Below are 19,731 nucleotides of genomic sequence, written 5' to 3' on the forward strand. Positions count from 1 at the left end.
CCTCCCACAGTCCAAAGATGTGCGGGTTAGGTGGATTGGCCATGATAAATTGCCCTTAGTGTCCAAAATTGCCCTTAGTGTTGGGTGGGGTTACTGGGTTATGGGGATAGGGTGGAGGTGTTGACCTCGGGTAGGGTGCTCTTTCCAAGAGCCGGTGCAGACTCGATGGGCCGAATGGCCTCCTTCTGCACTGTGAATTCTATGAACTAGAGCTCAGGAACAAGAAGGGGGCAATCACATTGTTGGGGGTTTACTGTAGACCTCCCAACAGCCAGGGGGAGATAGAGGAACAGATATGTAGGCAGATATTGGCAATGTGTAAAAGCAACAGGGTTGTGGTGATGGGAGACTTTAACTTTCCCTATATTGACTGGGACTCACTTAGTGCTGAGGGCTTGGATGGGGCAGAGTTTGTAAGGAGCATCCAGGAGGGCTTCTAGAAACAATAGACAGTCCAACTAGTGAAGGGGTGGTGCTGGAACTGGTATTGGGGAATGAGCCCAGTCAGGTGGTCGACGTTTCAGTAGGGGAGCATTTTGGGAACAGTGACCACAATTCAGTAAACTTTCAGGTACTGATGGATATAGATAAGTGTAGTCCTCAGGTGAAGGTGCGAAATTGGGGGAAGGCTAATTACAACAATATTAGACAGGAACTGAAGAATGTAGATTGGGGGCAGATGTTTGAGGGGAAATCAACATCTGGCACATGGGAGGCTTTCAAGTGTAAGTTGATAGGAATTCAGGGCCGGCATGTTCCTGCGAGGAAGAAGGATAAATACGGCAATTTTCGGGAACCTTGGATAACGAGAGATATTGTAGGCCTCGCCAAAAAGAAAAAGGAGGCATTTGTCAGGGCTAAAAGGCTGGGAACAGACGAAGCCTGCGTGGAATATAAGGAAAGTCGGAAGGAACTTAAGCAAGGAGTCAGGAGGGTTAAAAGGGGCCATGAAAAGTCATTGGCAAATAGGGTTAAGGAAAATTTATACATATATAAAGAGCAAGAGGGTAGCCAGGGAAAGGGTTGGTCCATGCAAAGATAGGGGAGGAAATCTATGTGTGGAGCCAGAGGAAATGGTGAGGGACTAAATGAGAACTTTGGGCGGGATTTTCCGACCCCCCGCCGGGTCGGAGAATCGCTGGGGGCGGCGTGAATCCCGCCCCCGCCGGTTGCCGAATTCTCCGGCACCGGATATTCGGCGGGGGCGGGCATCGCGCCGGTTGGCGGGCCTGCCCCCCCGGCGATTCTCTGGACCGGATGGGCCGAAGTCCCGCTGCTGGAATGCCTGCCCCGCCGGCGTGGATCAAACCACCTCTCTTACCGGCGGGACAAGGCGGCGCGGGCGGGCTCCGGGGTCCTGGGGGGGGCGCGGGGCGATCTGGCCCCGGGGGGGGGGATGCCCCCACGGTAGCCTGGCCCGCGATCGGGGCCCACCGATCCGCGGGCGGGCCTGTGCCGTGGGGGCACTCTATTCCCCCGTGTCGGCCGCTGTGGTCCTCCGCGATGGCCGGCGCGGAGATGAACCCCCCCCTGCGCATGCGTGGGGATGACGGCAGCACACGCTGGCGCTCCCGCTCATGCGCCAACTCACGGCAGCCGGCGGAGGCCCTTCCCCGCTGGACACCAAAACCCTTCCCCACCGGCGCGGCGCAAACCACTCCGGGGCCAGCCTTGTATTCACCAAATACAAGGGCCGGGATTCTCCCCTCCCCGGCGGGGCGGGGGTCCCGGCGGCATGGAGTGGCGGGAACCACTCCGGCGTCACGCCGCCCCAAGGGTGCGGAATTCTCCTCACCTTTAGGGGCCAAGCCCTCACCGTGAGGGGCTAGGCCCGCGCCGGAGTGATTTCCGCCCTGCCAGCCGGCGCTGAAAGGTCTTCGCCGGGCGACGCATGTGCGGGAGCGTCAGCGGCCGCTCACGGCATCCCCGCGCATGCGCAGGGGAGGGGGTCTCTGCCGCCTTCGCCATAGTGAAGACCATGGTGAAGGCGGAAGAAAAAGAGTGCCCCCACGGCACAGGCCCGCCCGCGGATCGGTGGGCCCCGATCGCGGGCCAGGACACCGTGGGGGCACCCCCCCCCCCCCAGGGCCAGATCGCCCCCCCCCCCCAGGACCCCGGTGCCCGCCCGCGCCATCTGCTCCCGCCGGTAAGGTAGGTGGTTCAATCCACGCCGGCTCTCTCGTGACGGAGAATTCGGGACCCGGCCGGGACGGGATTCACGCCAGCCCCCGGCGATTCTCCGACCCGGCGGGGGGGTCAGAGAATTGAGCCCAGTGACTTGGTGGATGAGGAGTCTGGGGAAGGGAGTGTAGATAATTTGGGTCATGTTGAGATCAAAAAGAAGGAGGTTTTGGGGATCTTGAAAAACATTAAGGTAGATCAGTCCCCAGGGCCTGATGGGATCTACCCCAGAAAACTGAGGGAGGCAAGGAAGGAAATTGCTAGGCCCTTGACAGAAACCTTAGTATCCTCACCGGCTACAAGGGCAGTCCAGAGGATTAGAGAAGAGCCAATGTTGTTCTTTTGTTTGGTGAGCCTTGTGTCAAATGGTAGGGACGTTAATGGAGAGGATTCTTCGAGACAGGATTTACTCCCAAATCTATGGGTGTATTAGTGAGAGGCAGCATGGTTTTGTGAAGGGGGAGGTCCTGTCTCACTAACTTGATCATGTTTTTTGAGGAAGTGATGAAGGTGATCGATGAGGGGAGGGCAGTGGATGTTGTCTCCATGGACTTCAGTAAGGCCTTTGACAAGGTGAGCTGCCAAGATGGATACAGAGATGGCTAGGTCACAGCGACAGAGGGGAGCAGTGGAAGGGTGTGTTTCTGAATGGAGGGCTGTGACCAGTGGTGTTCCACAGGGATCAGTGCTGGGACCTTTGCTGTTTGTAATATATAGAAATGAGTTGGGGGTGGAAATAATAATAATAATCGCTTATTGTCACAAGTAGGTTTCAATGAAGTTACTGTGAAAAGGGGTCATGAAAAGTCATTGGCAAATATGATTAAGGAAAATCCCAAGGCTTTTTACACGTACATAAAAAGCAAGAGGGTAGCCAGGGAAAGGGTTGGCCCACTGAAGGATAGGCAAGGGAATCTATGTGTGGAGCCAGAGGAAATGGGCGAGGTACGAAATGAATACTTTGCATCAGTATTCACCAAAGAGAAGAAATTGGTAGATGTTGAGTCTGGAGAAGGGTGTGTATATAGCCTGGGTCACATTGTGATCCAAAAAGACGAGGTGTTGGGTGTCTTAAAAAATATTACGGTAGATAAGTCCCCAGGGCCTGATGGGATCTACCCCAGAATACTGAAGGAGGCTGGAGAGGAAATTGCTGAGGCCTTGACAGAAATCTTTGGATCCTCACTGTCTTCAGGGGATGTCCCGGAGGACTGGAGAATAGCCATTGTTGTTCCTCTGTTTAAGAAGGGTAGCAAGGATAATCCAGGGAAGTACAGGCCGGTGAGCCTTACTTCAGTGGTAGGGAAATTACTGGAGAGAATTCTTCAAGACAGGATCTACTCCCATTTGGAAGCAAATGGACGTATTAGTGAGAGCCAGCATGGTTTTGTGAAGGGGAGGTCGTGTCTCACTAACTTGATAGAGTTTTTCGAGGAGGTCACTAGGATGATTGATGCAGGTAGGGCAGTGGATGTTGTCTATATGGACTTCAGTAAGGCCTTTGACAAGGTCCCTCATGGTAGACTAGTACAAAAGGTGAAGTCACACGGGATCAGGGGTGAGCTGGCAAGGTGGATACAGAACTGGCTAGGCCATAGAAGGCAGAGAGTAGCAATGGAAGGATGCTTTTCTAATTGGAGGGCTGTGACCAGTGGTGTTCCACAGGGATCAGTGCTGGGACCTTTGCTCTTTGCAGTATATATAAATGATTTGGAGGAAAATGTAACTGGTCTGATTAGTAAGTTTGCAGACGACACAAAGGTTGGTGGAATTGCGGATAGCGATGAGGACTGTCGGAGGATACAGCAGGATTTAGATTGTTTGGAGACTTGGGCGGAGAGATGGCAGATGGAGTTTAATCCGGACAAATGTGAGGTAATGCATTTTGGAAGGTCTAATGCAGGTAGGGAATATACAGTGAATGGTAGAACCCTCAAGAGTATTGAAAGTCAAAGAGATCTAGGAGTACAGGTCCACAGATCACTGAAAGGGGCTACACAGGTAGAGAAGGTAGTCAAGAAGGCATACGGCATGCTTGCCTTCATTGGCCGGGGCATTGAGTATAAGAATTGGCAAGTCATGTTGCAGCTGTATAGAACCTTAGTTAGGCCACACTTGGAGTATAGTGTTCAATTCTGGTCGCCACACTACCAGAAGGATGTGGAGGCTTTCGAGAGGGTGCAGAAGAGATTTACCAGAATGTTGCCTGGTATGGAGGGCATTAGCTATGAGGAGCGATTGAATAAACTCGGTTTGTTCTCACTGGAACGAAGGAGGTTGAGGGGCGACCTGATACAGGTATACAAAATTATGAGGGGCATAGACAGAGTGGATAGTCAGAGGCTTTTTCCCAGGGTAGAGGGGTCAATTACTAGGGGGCATAGGTTTAAGGTGAGAGGGGCAAGGTTTAGAGTAGATGTACGAGGCAAGTTTTTTACGCAGAGGGTAGTGGGTGCCTGGAACTCGCTACCGGAGGAGGTGGTGGAAGCAGGGACGATAGGGACATTTAAGGGGCATCTTGACAAATATATGAATAGGATGGGAATAGAATTATAGAATCAAAGACTTTACAGTGCAGAAGGAGGCCATTCGGCCCATCGTCTCTGCCCGACCCTGTCTAAGCCCACACCTCCATCCTTACCACATAACCCAGTAACCCCACCTAACCTTTTGGACACTAAGGGCAATTTAGCATGGCCAATCCACCTAACCTGCACATCTTTGGACTGTGGGAGGAAACCGGAGCACCCGGAGGAAACCCACGCAGAGACGGGGAGAACGTGCAGACTCCGCACAGACAGTGACCCAAGCCGGGAATCGAACCTGGGACCCTGGAGCTGTGAAGCAACTGTGCTAACCACTGTGCTACCCTGCCCTGGTAGAGGAATGTGGTCCCCGGAAGGGTAGGGGTATTTAGTTCAGACGGGCAGCATGATCGGTGCAGGCTCGGACGGAGGAAGGGCCTTTTCCTGTGCTGCATTGTTCTTTGTTCTCTGTTCACTGTACCCCAGTGTTATACAGTGACAGACCCGTCCCCACCAGTACTGTACCCCAGTGTTATACAGTGACAGACCCGTCCCCACCAGTACTGTACCCCAGTGTTATACAGTGACAGACCCGTCCCCACCAGTACTGTACCCCAGTGTTATACAGTGACAGACCCGTCCCCACCAGTACTGTACCCCAGTGTTATACAGTGACAGACCCGTCCCCACCAGTACTGTACCCCAGTGTTATACAGTGACAGACCCGTCCCCACCAGTACTGTATCCCAGTGTTATACAGTGACAGACCCGACCCCACCAGTACTGTACCCCAGTGTTATACACTGACAGACCCTCCCCACCAGTACTGTATCCCAGTGTTATACAGTGACAGACCCATCCCCACCAGTACTGTACCCCAGTGTTATACAGTGACAGACCCTCCCCACCAGTACTGTACCCCAGTGTTATACAGTGACAGACCCGTCCCCACCAGTACTGTACCCCAGTGTTATACAGTGACAGACCCGTCCCCACCAGTACTGTACCCCAGTGTTATACAGTGACAGACCCGTCCCCACCAGTACTGTACCCCAGTGTTATACAGTGACAGACCCGTCCCCACCAGTACTGTATCCCAGTGTTATACAGCGACAGACCCGTCCCCACCTGTACTGTACCCCAGTGTTATACAGTGACAGACCCGTCCCCACCAGTACTGTACCCCAGTGTTATACAGTGACAGACCCGTCCCCACCAGTACTGTACCCCAGTGTTACACAGTGACAGACCCGTCCCCACCAGTACTGTACCCCAGTGTTATACAGTGACAGACCCGTCCCCACCAGTACTGTACCCCAGTGTTATACAGTGACAGACCCGTCCCTACCAGTACTGTATCCCAGTGTTATACAGTGACAGACCCGTCCCCACCAGTACTGTACCCCAGTGTTATACAGTGACAGACCCGTCCCCACCCGTACTGTACCCCAGTATTATACAGTGACAGACCCTCCCCACCAGTACTGTACCCCAGTGTTATACAGTGACAGACCCTCCCCACCAGTACTGTACCCCAGAGTTATACAGTGACAGACCCTCCCCACTAGTACTGTACCCCAGTGTTACACAGTGACAGACCCGTCCCCACCAGTACTGTACCCCAGTGTTATACACTGACAGACCCATCCTCACCAGTACTGTACCCCAGTGTTATACAGTGACAGACCCGACCCCACCAGTACTGTACCCCAGTGTTATACAGTGACAGACCCGTCCCCACCAGTACTGTACCCCAGTGTTATACACTGACAGACCCGCCCCACCAGTACTGTACCCCAGTGTTATACAGTGACAGACCCATCCTCACCAGTACTGTACCCCAGTGTTATACACTGACAGACCCGACCCCACCAGTACTGTACCCCAGTGTTATACAGTGACAGACCCGTCCCCACCAGTACTGTACCCCAGTGTTATACAGTGACAGATCCATCCTCACCAGTACTGTACCCCAGTGTTATACAGTGACAGACCCGTCCCCACCAGTACTGTACCCCAGTGTTATACAGTGACAGACCCGTCCCCACCAGTACTGTACCCCAGTGTTATACAGTGACAGACCCGTCCCCACCAGTACTGTACCCCAGTGTTATACACTGACAGACCCGACCCCACCAGTACTGTACCCCAGTGTTATACAGTGACAGACCCGTCCCCACCAGTACTGTACCCCAGTGTTATACAGTGACAGACCCATCCTCACCAGTACTGTACCCCAGTGTTATACAGTGACAGACCCGTCCCCACCAGTACTGTACCCCAGTGTTATACAGTGACAGACCCGTCCCCACCAGTACTGTACCCCAGTGTTATACAGTGACAGACCCGTCCCCACCAGTACTGTACTCCAGTGTTATACAGTGACAGACCCATCCTCACCAGTACTGTACCCCAGTGTTATACAGTGACAGACCCATCCTCACCAGTACTGTACTCCAGTGTTATACAGTGACAGACCCGTCCCCACCAGTACTGTACCCCAGTGTTATACAGTGACAGACCCATCCCCACCAGTACTGTACCCCAGTGTTATACAGTGACAGACCCATCCCCACCAGTACTGTACCACAGTGTTATACAGTGACAGGCCCGTCCCCACCAGTACTATACCCCAGTGTTATACAGTGACAGACCCGTCCCCACCAGTACTGTACCCCAGTGTTATACAGTGACAGACCCGTCCCCACCAGTACTGTACCCCAGTGTTATACAGTGACAGACCCGTCCCCACCAGTACTGTACCCCAGTGTTATACAGTGACAGACCCGTCCCCACCAGTACTGTACCCCAGTGTTATACAGTGACAGACCCTCCCCACCAGTACTGTACCCCAGTGTTATACAGTGACAGACCTGTCCCCACCAGTACTGTACCCCAGTGTTATACAGTGACAGGCCCGTCCCCACCAGTACTGTACCCCAGTGTTATACAGTGACAGACCCGTCCCCACCAGTACTATACCCCAGTGTTATACAGTGACAGACCCGTCCCCACCGGTACTGTACCCCAGTGTTATACAGTGACAGACCCGTCCCCACCAGTACTGTACCCCAGTGTTATACAGTGACAGACCCTCCCCACCAGTACTGTACCCCAGTGTTATACAGTGACAGACCCGTTCCCACCAGTACTGTATCCCAGTGTTATACAGTGACAGACCCGTCCCCACCAGTACTGTACCCCAGTGTTATACAGTGACAGACCCGTCCCCACCAGTACTGTACCCAGTGTTATACAGTGACAGACCCATCCCCACCAGTACTGTACCCCAGTGTTATACAGTGACAGACCCGTCCCCACCAGTACTGTACCCCAGTGTTATACAGTGACAGACCCGCCCCCACCAGTACTGTACCCCAGTGTTATACAGTGACAGGCCCGTCCCCACCAGTACTGTACCCGTGTTATACAGTGACAGACACGTCCACACCAGTACTGTACCCCAGTGTTATACAGTGACAGACCCGTCCCCACCAGTACTGTACCCAGTGTTATACAGTGACAGACCCGTCCCCACCAGTACTGTATCCCAGTGTTATACAGTGACAGACCCGTCCCCACCAGTACTGTACCCCAGTGTTATACAGTGACAGACCCGTCCCCACCAGTACTGTATCCCAGTGTTATACAGTGACAGACCCGTCCCCACCAGTACTGTACCCCAGTGTTATACAGTGACAGACCCGTCCCCACCAGTACTGTACCCCAGTGTTATACAGTGACAGACCCGTCCCCACCAGTACTGTACCCCAGTGTTATACAGTGACAGACCCATGCCCACCAGTACTGTACCCCAGTGTTATACAGTGACAGACCCATGCCCACCAGTACTGTACCCCAGTGTTATACAGTGACAGACCCGTCCCCACCAGTACTGTACCCAGTGTTATACAGTGACAGACCCGTCCCCACCAGTACTGTACCCCAGTGTTATACAGTGACAGACCCGTCCCCACCAGTACTGTACCCCAGTGTTATACAGTGACAGACCCGTCCCCACCAGTACTGTACCCCAGTGTTATACAGTGACAGGCCCGTCCCCACCAGTACTGTACCCCAGTGTTATACAGTGACAGACCCGTCCCCACCAGTACTGTACCCCAGTGTTATACACTGACAGACCCGTCCCCACCAGTACTGTACCCCAGTGTTATACAGTGACAGGCCCGTCCCCACCAGTACTGTACCCCAGTGTTATACAGTGACAGACCCGTCCCCACCAGTACTCTACCCCAGTGTTATACAGTGACAGGCCCGTCCCCACCAGTACTGTACCCCAGTGTTATACAGTGACAGACCCGTCCCCACCAGTACTGTACCCCAGTGTTATACACTGACAGACCCGTCCCCACCAGTACTGTACCCCAGTGTTATAGTGACAGACCCGACCCCACCCGTACTGTACCCCAGTGTTATACACTGACAGACCCGTCCCCACCAGTACTGTACCCCAGTGTTATACAGTGACAGACCCGTCCCCACCAGTACTGTACCCCAGTGTTATACAGTGACAGACCCTCCCCACTAGTACTGTACCCCAGTGTTATACAGTGACAGACCTGTCCCCACCAGTACTGTACCCCAGTGTTATACAGCGACAGACCCGTCCCCACCAGCACTGTACCCCAGTGTTATACAGTGACAGTCCCGTCCCCACCAGTACTGTACCCAGTGTTATACAGTGACAGACCCGTCCACACCAGTACTGTACCCCAGTGTTATACAGTGACAGACCCGTCCCCACCAGTACTGTACCCCAGTGTTATACAGTGACAGGCCCGTCCTCACCAGTACTGTACCCCAGTGTTATACAGTGACAGACCCGTCCCCACCAGTACTGTACCCCAGTGTTATACAGTGACAGACCCGTCCCCACCAGTACTGTACCCCAGTGTTATACAGTGACAGACCCGTCCCCACCAGTACTGTACCCCAGTGTTATACAGTGACAGACCCGACCCCAGCAGTACTGTACCCCAGTGTTATACAGTGACAGACCCGTCCCCACCAGTACTGTACCCCAGTGTTATACAGTGACAGACCCGTCCCCACCAGTACTGTACCCCAGTGTTATACAGTGACAGACCGGTCCCCACCAGTACTGTACCCCAGTGTTATACAGTGACAGACCCATCCCCACCAGTACTGTACCCCAGTGTTATACAGTGACAGACCCGTCCCCACCAGTACTGTACCCCAGTGTTATACAGTGACAGACCCGTCCCCACCAGTACTGTACCCCAGTGTTATACAGTGACAGACCCGTCCCCACCAGTACTGTACCCCAGTGTTATACAGTGACAGACCCGTCCCCACCAGTACTGTACCCCAGTGTTATACAGCGACAGACCCGTCCCCACCAGTACTGTACCCCAGTGTTATACAGTGACAGACCAGTCCCCACCAGTACTGTACCCCAGTGTTATACAGTGACAGACCCATCCCCACCAGTACTGTACTCCAGTGTTATACAGTGACAGACCCGTCCCCACCAGTACTGTACCCCAGTGTTATACAGTGACAGACCCATCCCCACCAGTACTGTACCCAGTGTTATACAGTGACAGACCCGTCCCCACCAGTACTGTACCCCAGTGTTATACAGTGACAGACCCGTCCCCACCAGTACTGTACCCCAGTGTTATACAGTGACGGACCCGTCCCCACCAGTACTGTACCCAGTGTTATACAGTGACAGACCCGTCCCCACCAGTACTGTACCCCAGTGTTATACAGTGACAGACCCGTCCCCACCAGTACTGTACCCCAGTGTTATACAGCGACAGACCCGTCCCCACCAGTACTGTACCCCAGTGTTATAGTGACAGACCCGTCCCCACCGGTACTGTACCCCAGTGTTATACAGCGACAGACCCGTCCCCACCAGTACTGTACCCCAGTGTTATAGTGACAGACCCGTCCCCACCAGTACTGTACCCCAGTGTTATACAGTGACAGACCCGTCCCCACCAGTACTGTACCCCAGTGTTATACAGTGACAGACCCGTCCCCACCAGTACTGTACCCCAGTGTTATACAGCGACAGACCCGTCCCCACCAGTACTGTACCCCAGTGTTATACAGTGACAGACCCGTCCCCACCAGTACTGTACCCCAGTGTTATACAGTGACAGACCCGTCCCCACCAGTACTGTACCCCAGTGTTATACAGTGACAGACCCGTCCCCACCAGTACTGTACCCCAGTGTTATACAGTGACGGACCCGTCCCCACCAGTACTGTACCCAGTGTTATACAGTGACAGACCCATCCCCACCAGTACGGTACCCCAGTGTTATACAGTGACAGACCCATCCCCACCAGTACTGTACCCCAGTGTTATACAGTGACAGACCCGTCCCCACCAGTACTGTACCCCAGTGTTATACAGTGACAGACCCGTCCCCACCAGTACTGTACCCCAGTGTTATACAGTGACAGACCCGTCCCCACCAGTACTGTACCCCAGTGTTATACAGTGACAGACCCGTCCCCACCAGTACTGTACCCCAGTGTTATAGTGACAGACCCGTCCCCACCAGTACTGTACCCCAGTGTTATCTGTTTTTGTTTCCTCCCAGGCCTGTGTGCTGCTGACGCTATGACTGGGGTGGTGAATTCGGACTCCATTGATCAGATGGAACTCAGTTCCCGGAAGGACCCTCTCTGTTTCCAGGTTAGTCCGTTCAATCAGGGAATGTGCTGCTAAAGGGCGAGGAGGGCCGAACAAACAATCATTTCTTCTCGGTAAGAAGCCACAGTTTGGCTTTGAAAAGCTGAATGAAGGTGAGAGGGGTCCTCAAATTGTGAGATTCCAGATCCCCAGTCAGTGATCCCAGTGCCGGATCCCCAGTCAGTGATCCCAGTGCGAGATTCCCAGTCAGTGATCCCAGTGCGAGATCCCCAGTCAGTGATCTCAGTGCGAGATCCCCATTCAGTGATCCCAGTGCGAGATCCCCAGTCAGTGATCTCAGTGCGAGATCCCCAGTCAGTGATCCCAGTGCCAGATCCCCAGTCAGTGATCCCAGTGCCGGATCCCCAGTCAGTGATCTCAGCGCCAGATCCCCATTCAGTGATCTCAGCGCCAGATCCCCATTCAGTGATCCCAGTGCCAGATCCCCATTCAGTGATCCCAGTGCCAGATCCCCAGCCAGTGATCTCAGCGCCAGATCCCCAGTCAGTGATCGCAACGCCAGATCCCCATTCAGTGATCCCAGCGGCAGATCCCCAGCCAGTGATCCCAGTGCCAGATCCCCAGTCAGTGATCCCAGTGCCGGATCCCCAGTCAGTGATCTCAGCGCCAGATCCCCATTCAGTGATCCCAGTGCCAGATCCCCAGTCAGTGATCCCAGCGCCAGATCCCCATTCAGTGATCCCAGTGCCAGATCCCCAGTCAGTGATCTCAGTGCGAGATCCCCAGTCAGTGATCCCAGTGTGAGAACCCCAGTCAGTGATCTCAGTGCGAGATCCCCAGTCAGTGATCCCAGTGCCAGATCCCCAGTCAGTGATCCCAGTGCCGGATCCCCAGTCAGTGATCTCAGCGCCAGATCCCCATTCAGTGATCTCAGCGCCAGATCCCCATTCAGTGATCCCAGTGCCAGATCCCCATTCAGTGATCCCAGTGCCAGATCCCCAGCCAGTGATCTCAGCGCCAGATCCCCAGTCAGTGATCGCAACGCCAGATCCCCATTCAGTGATCCCAGCGGCAGATCCCCAGCCAGTGATCCCAGTGCCAGATCCCCAGTCAGTGATCCCAGTGCCGGATCCCCAGTCAGTGATCTCAGCGCCAGATCCCCATTCAGTGATCCCAGTGCCAGATCCCCAGTCAGTGATCCCAGCGCCAGATCCCCATTCAGTGATCCCAGTGCCAGATCCCCAGTCAGTGATCCCAGTGCCAGATCCCCATTCAGTGATCCCAGTGCCAGATCCCCAGTCAGTGATCCCAGCGCCAGATCCCCATTCAGTGATCCCAGTGCCAGATCCCCAGTCAGTGATCCCAGCGCCAGATCCCCATTCAGTGATCCCAGTGCCAGATCCCCAGTCAGTGATCCCAGTGCCAGATCCCCAGTCAGTGATCCCAGTGCCAGATCCCCATTCAGTGATCCCAGTGCCAGATCCCCATTCAGTGATCCCAGTGCCAGATCCCCATTCAGTGATCCCAGTGCCAGATCCCCATTCAGTGATCCCAGTGCGAGAACCCCATTCAGTGATCCCAGTGCCAGATCCCCAGTCAGTGATCTCAGCGCCAGATCCCCAGTCAGTGATCTCAGCACCAGATCCCCATTCAGTGATCTCAGCACCAGGTCCCCATTCAGTGATCTCAGCGCCAGATCCCCATTCAGTGATCCCAGTGCCAGATCCCCAGTCAGTGATCTCAGCACCAGATCCCCATTCAGTGATCTCAGCACCAGATCCCCATTCAGTGATCCCAGTGCCAGATCCCCAGTCAGTGATCCCAGTGCGAGATCCCCAGCCAGTGATCTCAGCACCAGATCCCCATTCAGTGATCCCAGTGCGAGAACCCCATTCAGTGATCCCAGTGCCAGATCCCCAGTCAGTGATCTCAGCACCAGATCCCCATTCAGTGATCCCAGTGCGAGAACCCCATTCAGTGATCCCAGTGCCAGATCCCCAGTCAGTGATCCCAGTGCCAGATCCCCAGTCAGTGATCTCAGCACCAGATCCCCATTCAGTTATCCCAGTGCCAGATCCCCAGTCGGTGATCTCAGCACCAGATCCCCATTCAGTGATCCCAGTGCCAGATCCCCAGTTAGTGATCTCAGCGCCAGATCCCCATTCAGTGATCCCAGTGCCAGATCCCCATTCAGTGCTCCCAGTGCGAGAACCCCATTCAGTGATCCCAGTGCGAGAACCCCATTCAGTGATCCCAGTGCCAGATCCCCAGTCAGTGATCTCAGCACCAGATCCCCATTCAGTGATCCCAGTGCCAGATCCCCATTCAGTGATCCCAGTGCCAGATCCCCAGTCAGTGATCTCAGCACCAGATCCCCATTCAGTGATCCCAGTGCCAGAGCCCCAGTCAGTGATCTCAGCACCAGATCCCCATTCAGTTATCCCAGTGCCAGATCCCCAGTCGGTGATCTCAGCACCAGATCCCCATTCAGTGATCCCAGTGCGAGAACCCCATTCAGTGATCCCAGTGCGAGAACCCCATTCAGTGATCCCAGTGCGAGAACCCCATTCAGTGATCCCAGTGCGAGAACCCCATTCAGTGATCCCAGTGCCAGATCCCCATTCAGTGATCTCAGCACCAGATCCCCAGTCAGTGATCTCAGCACCAGATCCCCATTCAGTGATCCCAGTGCCAGATCCCCAGTCAGTGATCCCAGTGGCAGATCCCCAGTCAGTGATCTCAGCACCAGATCCCCATTCAGTGATCTCAGCACCAGATCCCCATTCAGTGATCCGAGTGCGAGATCCCCAGTCAGTGATCCCAGTGCCAGATCCCCAGTCAGTGATCCCAGTGCCAGAGCCCCAGTCAGTGATCCCAGTGCCAGATCCCCAGTCAGTGATCTCAGCACCAGATCCCCATTCAGTTATCCCAGTGCCAGATCCCCAGTCAGTGATCTCAGCACCAGATCCCCATTCAGTTATCCCAGTGCCAGATCCCCAGTCGGTGATCTCAGCACCAGATCCCCATTCAGTGATCCCAGTGCGAGAACCCCATTCAGTGATCCCAGTGCGAGATCCCCAGTCAGTGATCTCAGCGCCGGATCCCCAGTCAGTGATCCCAGTGCCAGATCCCCATTCAGTGATCTCAGCACCAGATCCCCAGTCAGTGATCTCAGCACCAGATCCCCATTCAGTGATCCCAGTGCCAGATCCCCAGTCAGTGATCCCAGTGCCAGATCCCCATTCAGTGATCTCAGCACCAGATCCCCAGTCAGTGATCTCAGCACCAGATCCCCATTCAGTGATCCCAGTGCCAGATCCCCAGTCAGTGATCCCAGTGCCAGATCCCCATTCAGTGATCCCAGTGCCAGATCCCCAGTCAGTGATCCCAGTGGCAGATTCCCAGTCAGTGATCTCAGCACCAGATCCCCATTCAGTGATCTCAGCACCAGATCCCCATTCAGTGATCTCAGCACCAGATCCCCATTCAGTGATCCGAGTGCGAGATCCCCAGTCAGTGATCCCAGTGCCAGATCCCCAGTCAGTGATCTCAGCGCCAGATCCCCATTCAGTGATCCCAGTGCCAGATTCCCAGTCAGTGATCCCAGTGCCAGATCCCCATTCAGTGATCCCAGTGCCAGATCCCCAGTCAGTGATCCCAGTGCGAGAACCCCAGTCAGTGATCTCAGCACCAGATCCCCATTCAGTTATCCCAGTGCCAGATCCCCATTCAGTGATCCCAGTGCCAGATCCCCAGTCAGTGATCCCAGTGCGAGAACCCCAGTCAGTGATCCCAGTGTGAGAACCCCAGTCAGTGATCCCAGTGTGAGATCCCCAATCAGTGATCTCAGCGCAAGATCCCCAGTCAGTGATCCCAGTGCCAGATCCCCAGTCAGTGATCTCAGCACCAGATCCCCATTCAGTTATCCCAGTGCCAGATCCCCATTCAGTGATCCCAGTGCCAGATCCCCATTCAGTTATCCCAGTGCCAGATCCCCAGTCAGTGATCTCAGCACCAGATCCCCATTCAGTTATCCCAGTGCCAGATCCCCATTCAGTGATCCCATTGCCAGATCCCCAGTCAGTGATCTCAGCGCCAGATCCCCATTCAGTGATCCCAGTGCCAGATCCCCATTCAGTTATCCCAGTGCCAGATCCCCAGTCAGTGATCTCAGCACCAGATCCCCATTCAGTTATCCCAGTGCCAGATCCCCAGTCAGTGATCCCAGCGGCAGATTCCCAGTCAGTGATCCCAGTGCGAGAACCCCAGTCAGTGATCCCAGTGCCAGATCCCCATTCAGTTATCCCAGTGCCAGATCCCCAGTAAGTGATCTCAGCACCAGATCCCCATTCAGTTATCCCAGTGCCAAATCCCCAGTCAGTGATCCCAGCGGCAGATTCCCAGTCAGTGATCCCAGTGCGAGATCCCCAGCCAGTGATCTCAGCACCAGATCCCCATTCAGTGATCCGAGTGCGAGATCCCCAGTCAGTGATCCCAGTGCCAGATCCCCAGTCAGTGATCTCAGCGCCATATCCCCAGTCAGTGATCCCAGTGCCAGATCCCCAGTCAGTGATCTCAGCACCAGATCCCCATTCAGTGATCCCAGTGCCAGATCCCCAGTCAGTGATCTCAGCGCCAGATCCCCATTCAGTGATCCCAGTGCCAGATCCCCAGTCAGTGATCTCAGCGCCAGATCCCCATTCAGTGATCCCAGTGCCAGATCCCCATTCAGTGATCCCAGTGCCAGATCCCCAGTCAGTGATCCCAGTGCGAGAACCCCATTCAATTATCCCAGTGCCAGATCCCCATTCAGTGATCCCAGTGCCAGATCCCCAGTCAGTGATCCCAGTGCGAGAACCCCAGTCAGTGATCTCAGCACCAGATCCCCATTCAGTTATCCCAGTGCCAGATCCCCATTCAGTGATCCCAGTGCCAGATCCCCAGTCAGTGATCCCAGTGCGAGAACCCCAGTCAGTGATCCCAGTGCGAGATACCCAATCAGTGATCTCAGCGCCAGATCCCCAGTCAGTGATCCCAGTGCCAGATCCCCAGTCAGTGATCTCAGTACCAGATCCCCATTCAGTTATCCCAGTGCCGGATCCCCAGTCAGTTATCCCAGTGCCAGATCCCCAGTCAGTGATCCCAGCGGCAGATTCCCAGTCAGTGATCTCAGCACCAGATCCCCATTCAGTGATCCGAGTGCGAGATCCCCAGTCAGTGATCTCAGCGCCAGATCCCCATTCAGTGATCCCAGTGCCAGATCCCCAGTCAGTGATCTCAGCGCCAGATCCCCAGTCAGTGATCCCAGTGCCAGATCCCCAGTCAGTGATCTCAGCACCAGATCCCCAGTCAGTGATCCCAGTGCCAGATCCCCAGTCAGTGATCTCAGCGCCAGATCCCCATTCAGTGATCCCAGTGCCAGATCCCCAGTCAGTGATCTCAGCGCCAGATCCCCATTCAGTGATCCCAGTGCCAGATCCCCATTCAGTGATCCCAGTGCCAGATCCCCAGTCAGTGATCCCAGTGCGAGAACCCCAGTCAGTGATCTCAGCACCAGATCCCCATTCAGTTATCCCAGTGCCAGATCCCCATTCAGTTATCCCAGTGCCAGATCCCCAGTCAGTGATCCCAGTGCCAGATCCCCAGTCAGTGATCTCAGCGCCAGATCCCCAGTCAGTGATCCCAGTGCTGGATCCCCAGTCAGTGATCCCAGCGCCAGATCCCCAGTCAGTGATCTCAGCACCAGATCCCCATTCAGTGATCCCAGTGCCAGATCCCCAGTCAGTGATCTCAGCACCAGATCCCCATTCAGTTATCCCAGTGCCAGATCCCCATTCAGTTATCCCAGTGCCAGATCCCCAGTCAGTGATCCCAGTGCCAGATCCCCAGTCAGTGATCTCAGCGCCAGATCCCCATTCAGTGATCCCAGTGCCGGATCCCCAGTCAGTGATCCCAGCGCCAGATCCCCAGTCAGTGATCTCAGCACCAGATCCCCATTCAGTGATCCCAGTGCCAGATCCCCAGTCAGTGATCCCAGTGCCAGATCCCCAGTCAGTGATCTCAGCGCCATATCCCCAGTCAGTGATCCCAGTGCCAGATCCCCAGTCAGTGATCCCAGTGCGAGATCCCCAGTCAGTGATCTCAGCACCAGATCCCCATTCAGTGATCTCAGCGCCAGATCCCCAGTCAGTGATCTCAGCGCCAGATCCCCATTCAGTGATCCCAGTGCGAGATCCCCAGTCAGTGATCTCAGCGCCATATCCCCAGTCAGTGATCCCAGTGCCAGATCCCCAGTCAGTGATCTCAGCACCAGATCCCCATTCAGTGATCCCAGTGCCAGATCCCCAGTCAGTGATCCGAGTGTGAGATCCCCAGTCAGTGATCCCAGTGCCAGATCCCCAGTCAGTGATCTCAGCACCAGATCCCCATTCAGTGATCTCAGCGCCATATCCCCAGTCAGTGATCTCAGCGCCAGATCCCCATTCAGTGATCCCAGTGCCAGATCCCCAGTCAGTGATCTCAGCACCAGATCCCCATTCAGTGATCCCAGTGGCAGATTCCCAGCCAGTGATCTCAGCACCAGATCCCCAGTCAGTGATCCTATTGCCAGATCCCCAGCCAGTGATCCTATTGCCAGATCCCCAGCCAGTGATCCCAGTCCCAGATCCCCAGCCAATGGTCCCAGCCCCAGATCCCCAGCCAGTGATCTCAGCGCCAGATCCCCATCCAGTGATGACGACTCCTGAATCCAATCTGGTGATTCCTGCTCCAGATCCCAACCCAGTGAATCCAGTTGCTTCGTGAAGCCCGGGATTGGATTATGGATGGATGCAGGTCTTTGCGGACTGTGGGGAGGGACAGCGGGCGGTGGGGTAATCGTGCATTATTCAGACAGTGATGAGGAGATGGGTCTCCAGTCCAGTGTTGGCAGGTGCCCAGTCCCACTGACCTGTCCCTCACTATCATCCTTCTTTTCTTGCCCAGATATTTCCCGATCCCTCCGACTTTGACCATTTCTGTCGACTGAAGGATCGCCTCCCATCCATTGTGGTGGAACCGAGTGAGGGAGAGGTGGAGAGTGGGGAACTACGGTGGCCACCAGAGGAGATGGTGGTGACTGAGGAGGCATGTGTCAAAGCCAGCAAAGAGAGTGAGACGCTGGTCAGCATGGAGCAATAACTGAACCTCTCACTAACAATAAATTGAGTGCCTCTGGAGAAGACGAGAGGATGGGGAATTTCCCACTGGGAGCCAAACCAGGGGGAGGACCATCCTTGCGGCCTGGCCTGGATAAGCTTGGCCTGGTATTTCTGGAGGTTTCCAGTGACCTCAGATCCTGTGGGCTTGCTGTACGCTTGTTGTCCTGTTGGACGGATCGACGCTTCTATCCTTTACAAAGCCTCAGAACTATTATTTTCTTCCTCAGTGTTTTGTTTACTGAACTGTGATATCTGCAATGAGATTTGAGGGGGGTTGTGCTGAGGCCTGTCACTGTAGATTTGCAGTTGGCACCAATCCCATCAACCACATGCAAAGTGTTAGAACCCACACGAGTCTGACGGGGCAGGAACGATTAACTACCCTGTGCACCTTGTGGGTTTCCAGCTCCCTCGATAAGGGAGTGGGGACCTTTACCAATGCCTGGCTATGTATAAATAGAGTTGGCCAGGAAGGCAGTGAGTAATAAAGGCCCAGTAGGGAGCTACTGGAGATGTATATAATAGCAGTTGTAAAATAAAGTCGGTTTTGCTTCAGCAAACTTGGTGTGGACTCTTTGTGGCCTCCAGAAAACAATTCTACTATGGGCCAGGGTTTAGGAAACACCAAAGGATATCATGGAGTCCACCTGACCTCTTACTGTTTATTAATTTTGGTTAGGATGAGCACACGGGCCTACCTTTTAGGTGTTATTCAGCACAGGCCGTAAGCGCTTGTAATTAATAACAAAGTGTATTCTACGAATTTAGTTAACATTTTTATAAACACACACAGGAAGAATTTTTATCAACAACAAACATAAATACCCCACACAGCTACAGCACTTTATGTATATCTCTTAATGAATTCCCCCTTAACTGTTCCAATTCAATGACAAGTAAAACCAGAAACCCCTTTCCAAAGGCGTGGCCCAGCACCCGGCTCTCTTACTGGTATAAGACTTGTTATTGATACTCTGTTCTCCTTCTCAAACAGCAGGTTTGAATTCCTTCCAGAGAGAAATTATCTCTTTTATGTTATCAAGTAGTCAGGAAACGGCTTTTAAAATGAAGATAGAGAGACACTTCTTTCAATCTACTGTATCTACTTAATCTGCTTAATCCCTAAATCTACTTAATCTACTTTGATCTAAAAGCAGATGGGGGAGGGGAG

At 54.1% G+C, this 19,731-nt stretch overlaps 1 protein-coding gene across 2 annotated transcripts in view; it reads left to right on the forward strand.

Annotated features, from left to right (window-relative positions):
* LOC140411243 (protein LBH-like) overlaps positions 1 to 19,120 on the forward strand; it is a 29,156-nt gene extending 10,036 nt beyond the window's left edge. For both annotated transcript variants that reach the window (XM_072500356.1, XM_072500355.1), the window contains exons 2-3: positions 11,309 to 11,403; positions 18,346 to 19,120. In XM_072500356.1, coding sequence (XP_072356457.1) covers positions 11,329 to 11,403; positions 18,346 to 18,540 — 270 coding nt within the window. In that variant the 5' untranslated portion in view covers positions 11,309 to 11,328 and the 3' untranslated portion in view covers positions 18,541 to 19,120. The remainder of the gene's footprint in view (positions 1 to 11,308; positions 11,404 to 18,345) is intronic.
* The last annotated feature ends 611 nt before the right edge of the window (positions 19,121 to 19,731 follow it).

This window comes from Scyliorhinus torazame, chromosome 4 (genome assembly GCF_047496885.1).
Source record: "Scyliorhinus torazame isolate Kashiwa2021f chromosome 4, sScyTor2.1, whole genome shotgun sequence".
In the NCBI taxonomy this organism is placed as follows: domain Eukaryota; kingdom Metazoa; phylum Chordata; class Chondrichthyes; order Carcharhiniformes; family Scyliorhinidae; genus Scyliorhinus; species Scyliorhinus torazame.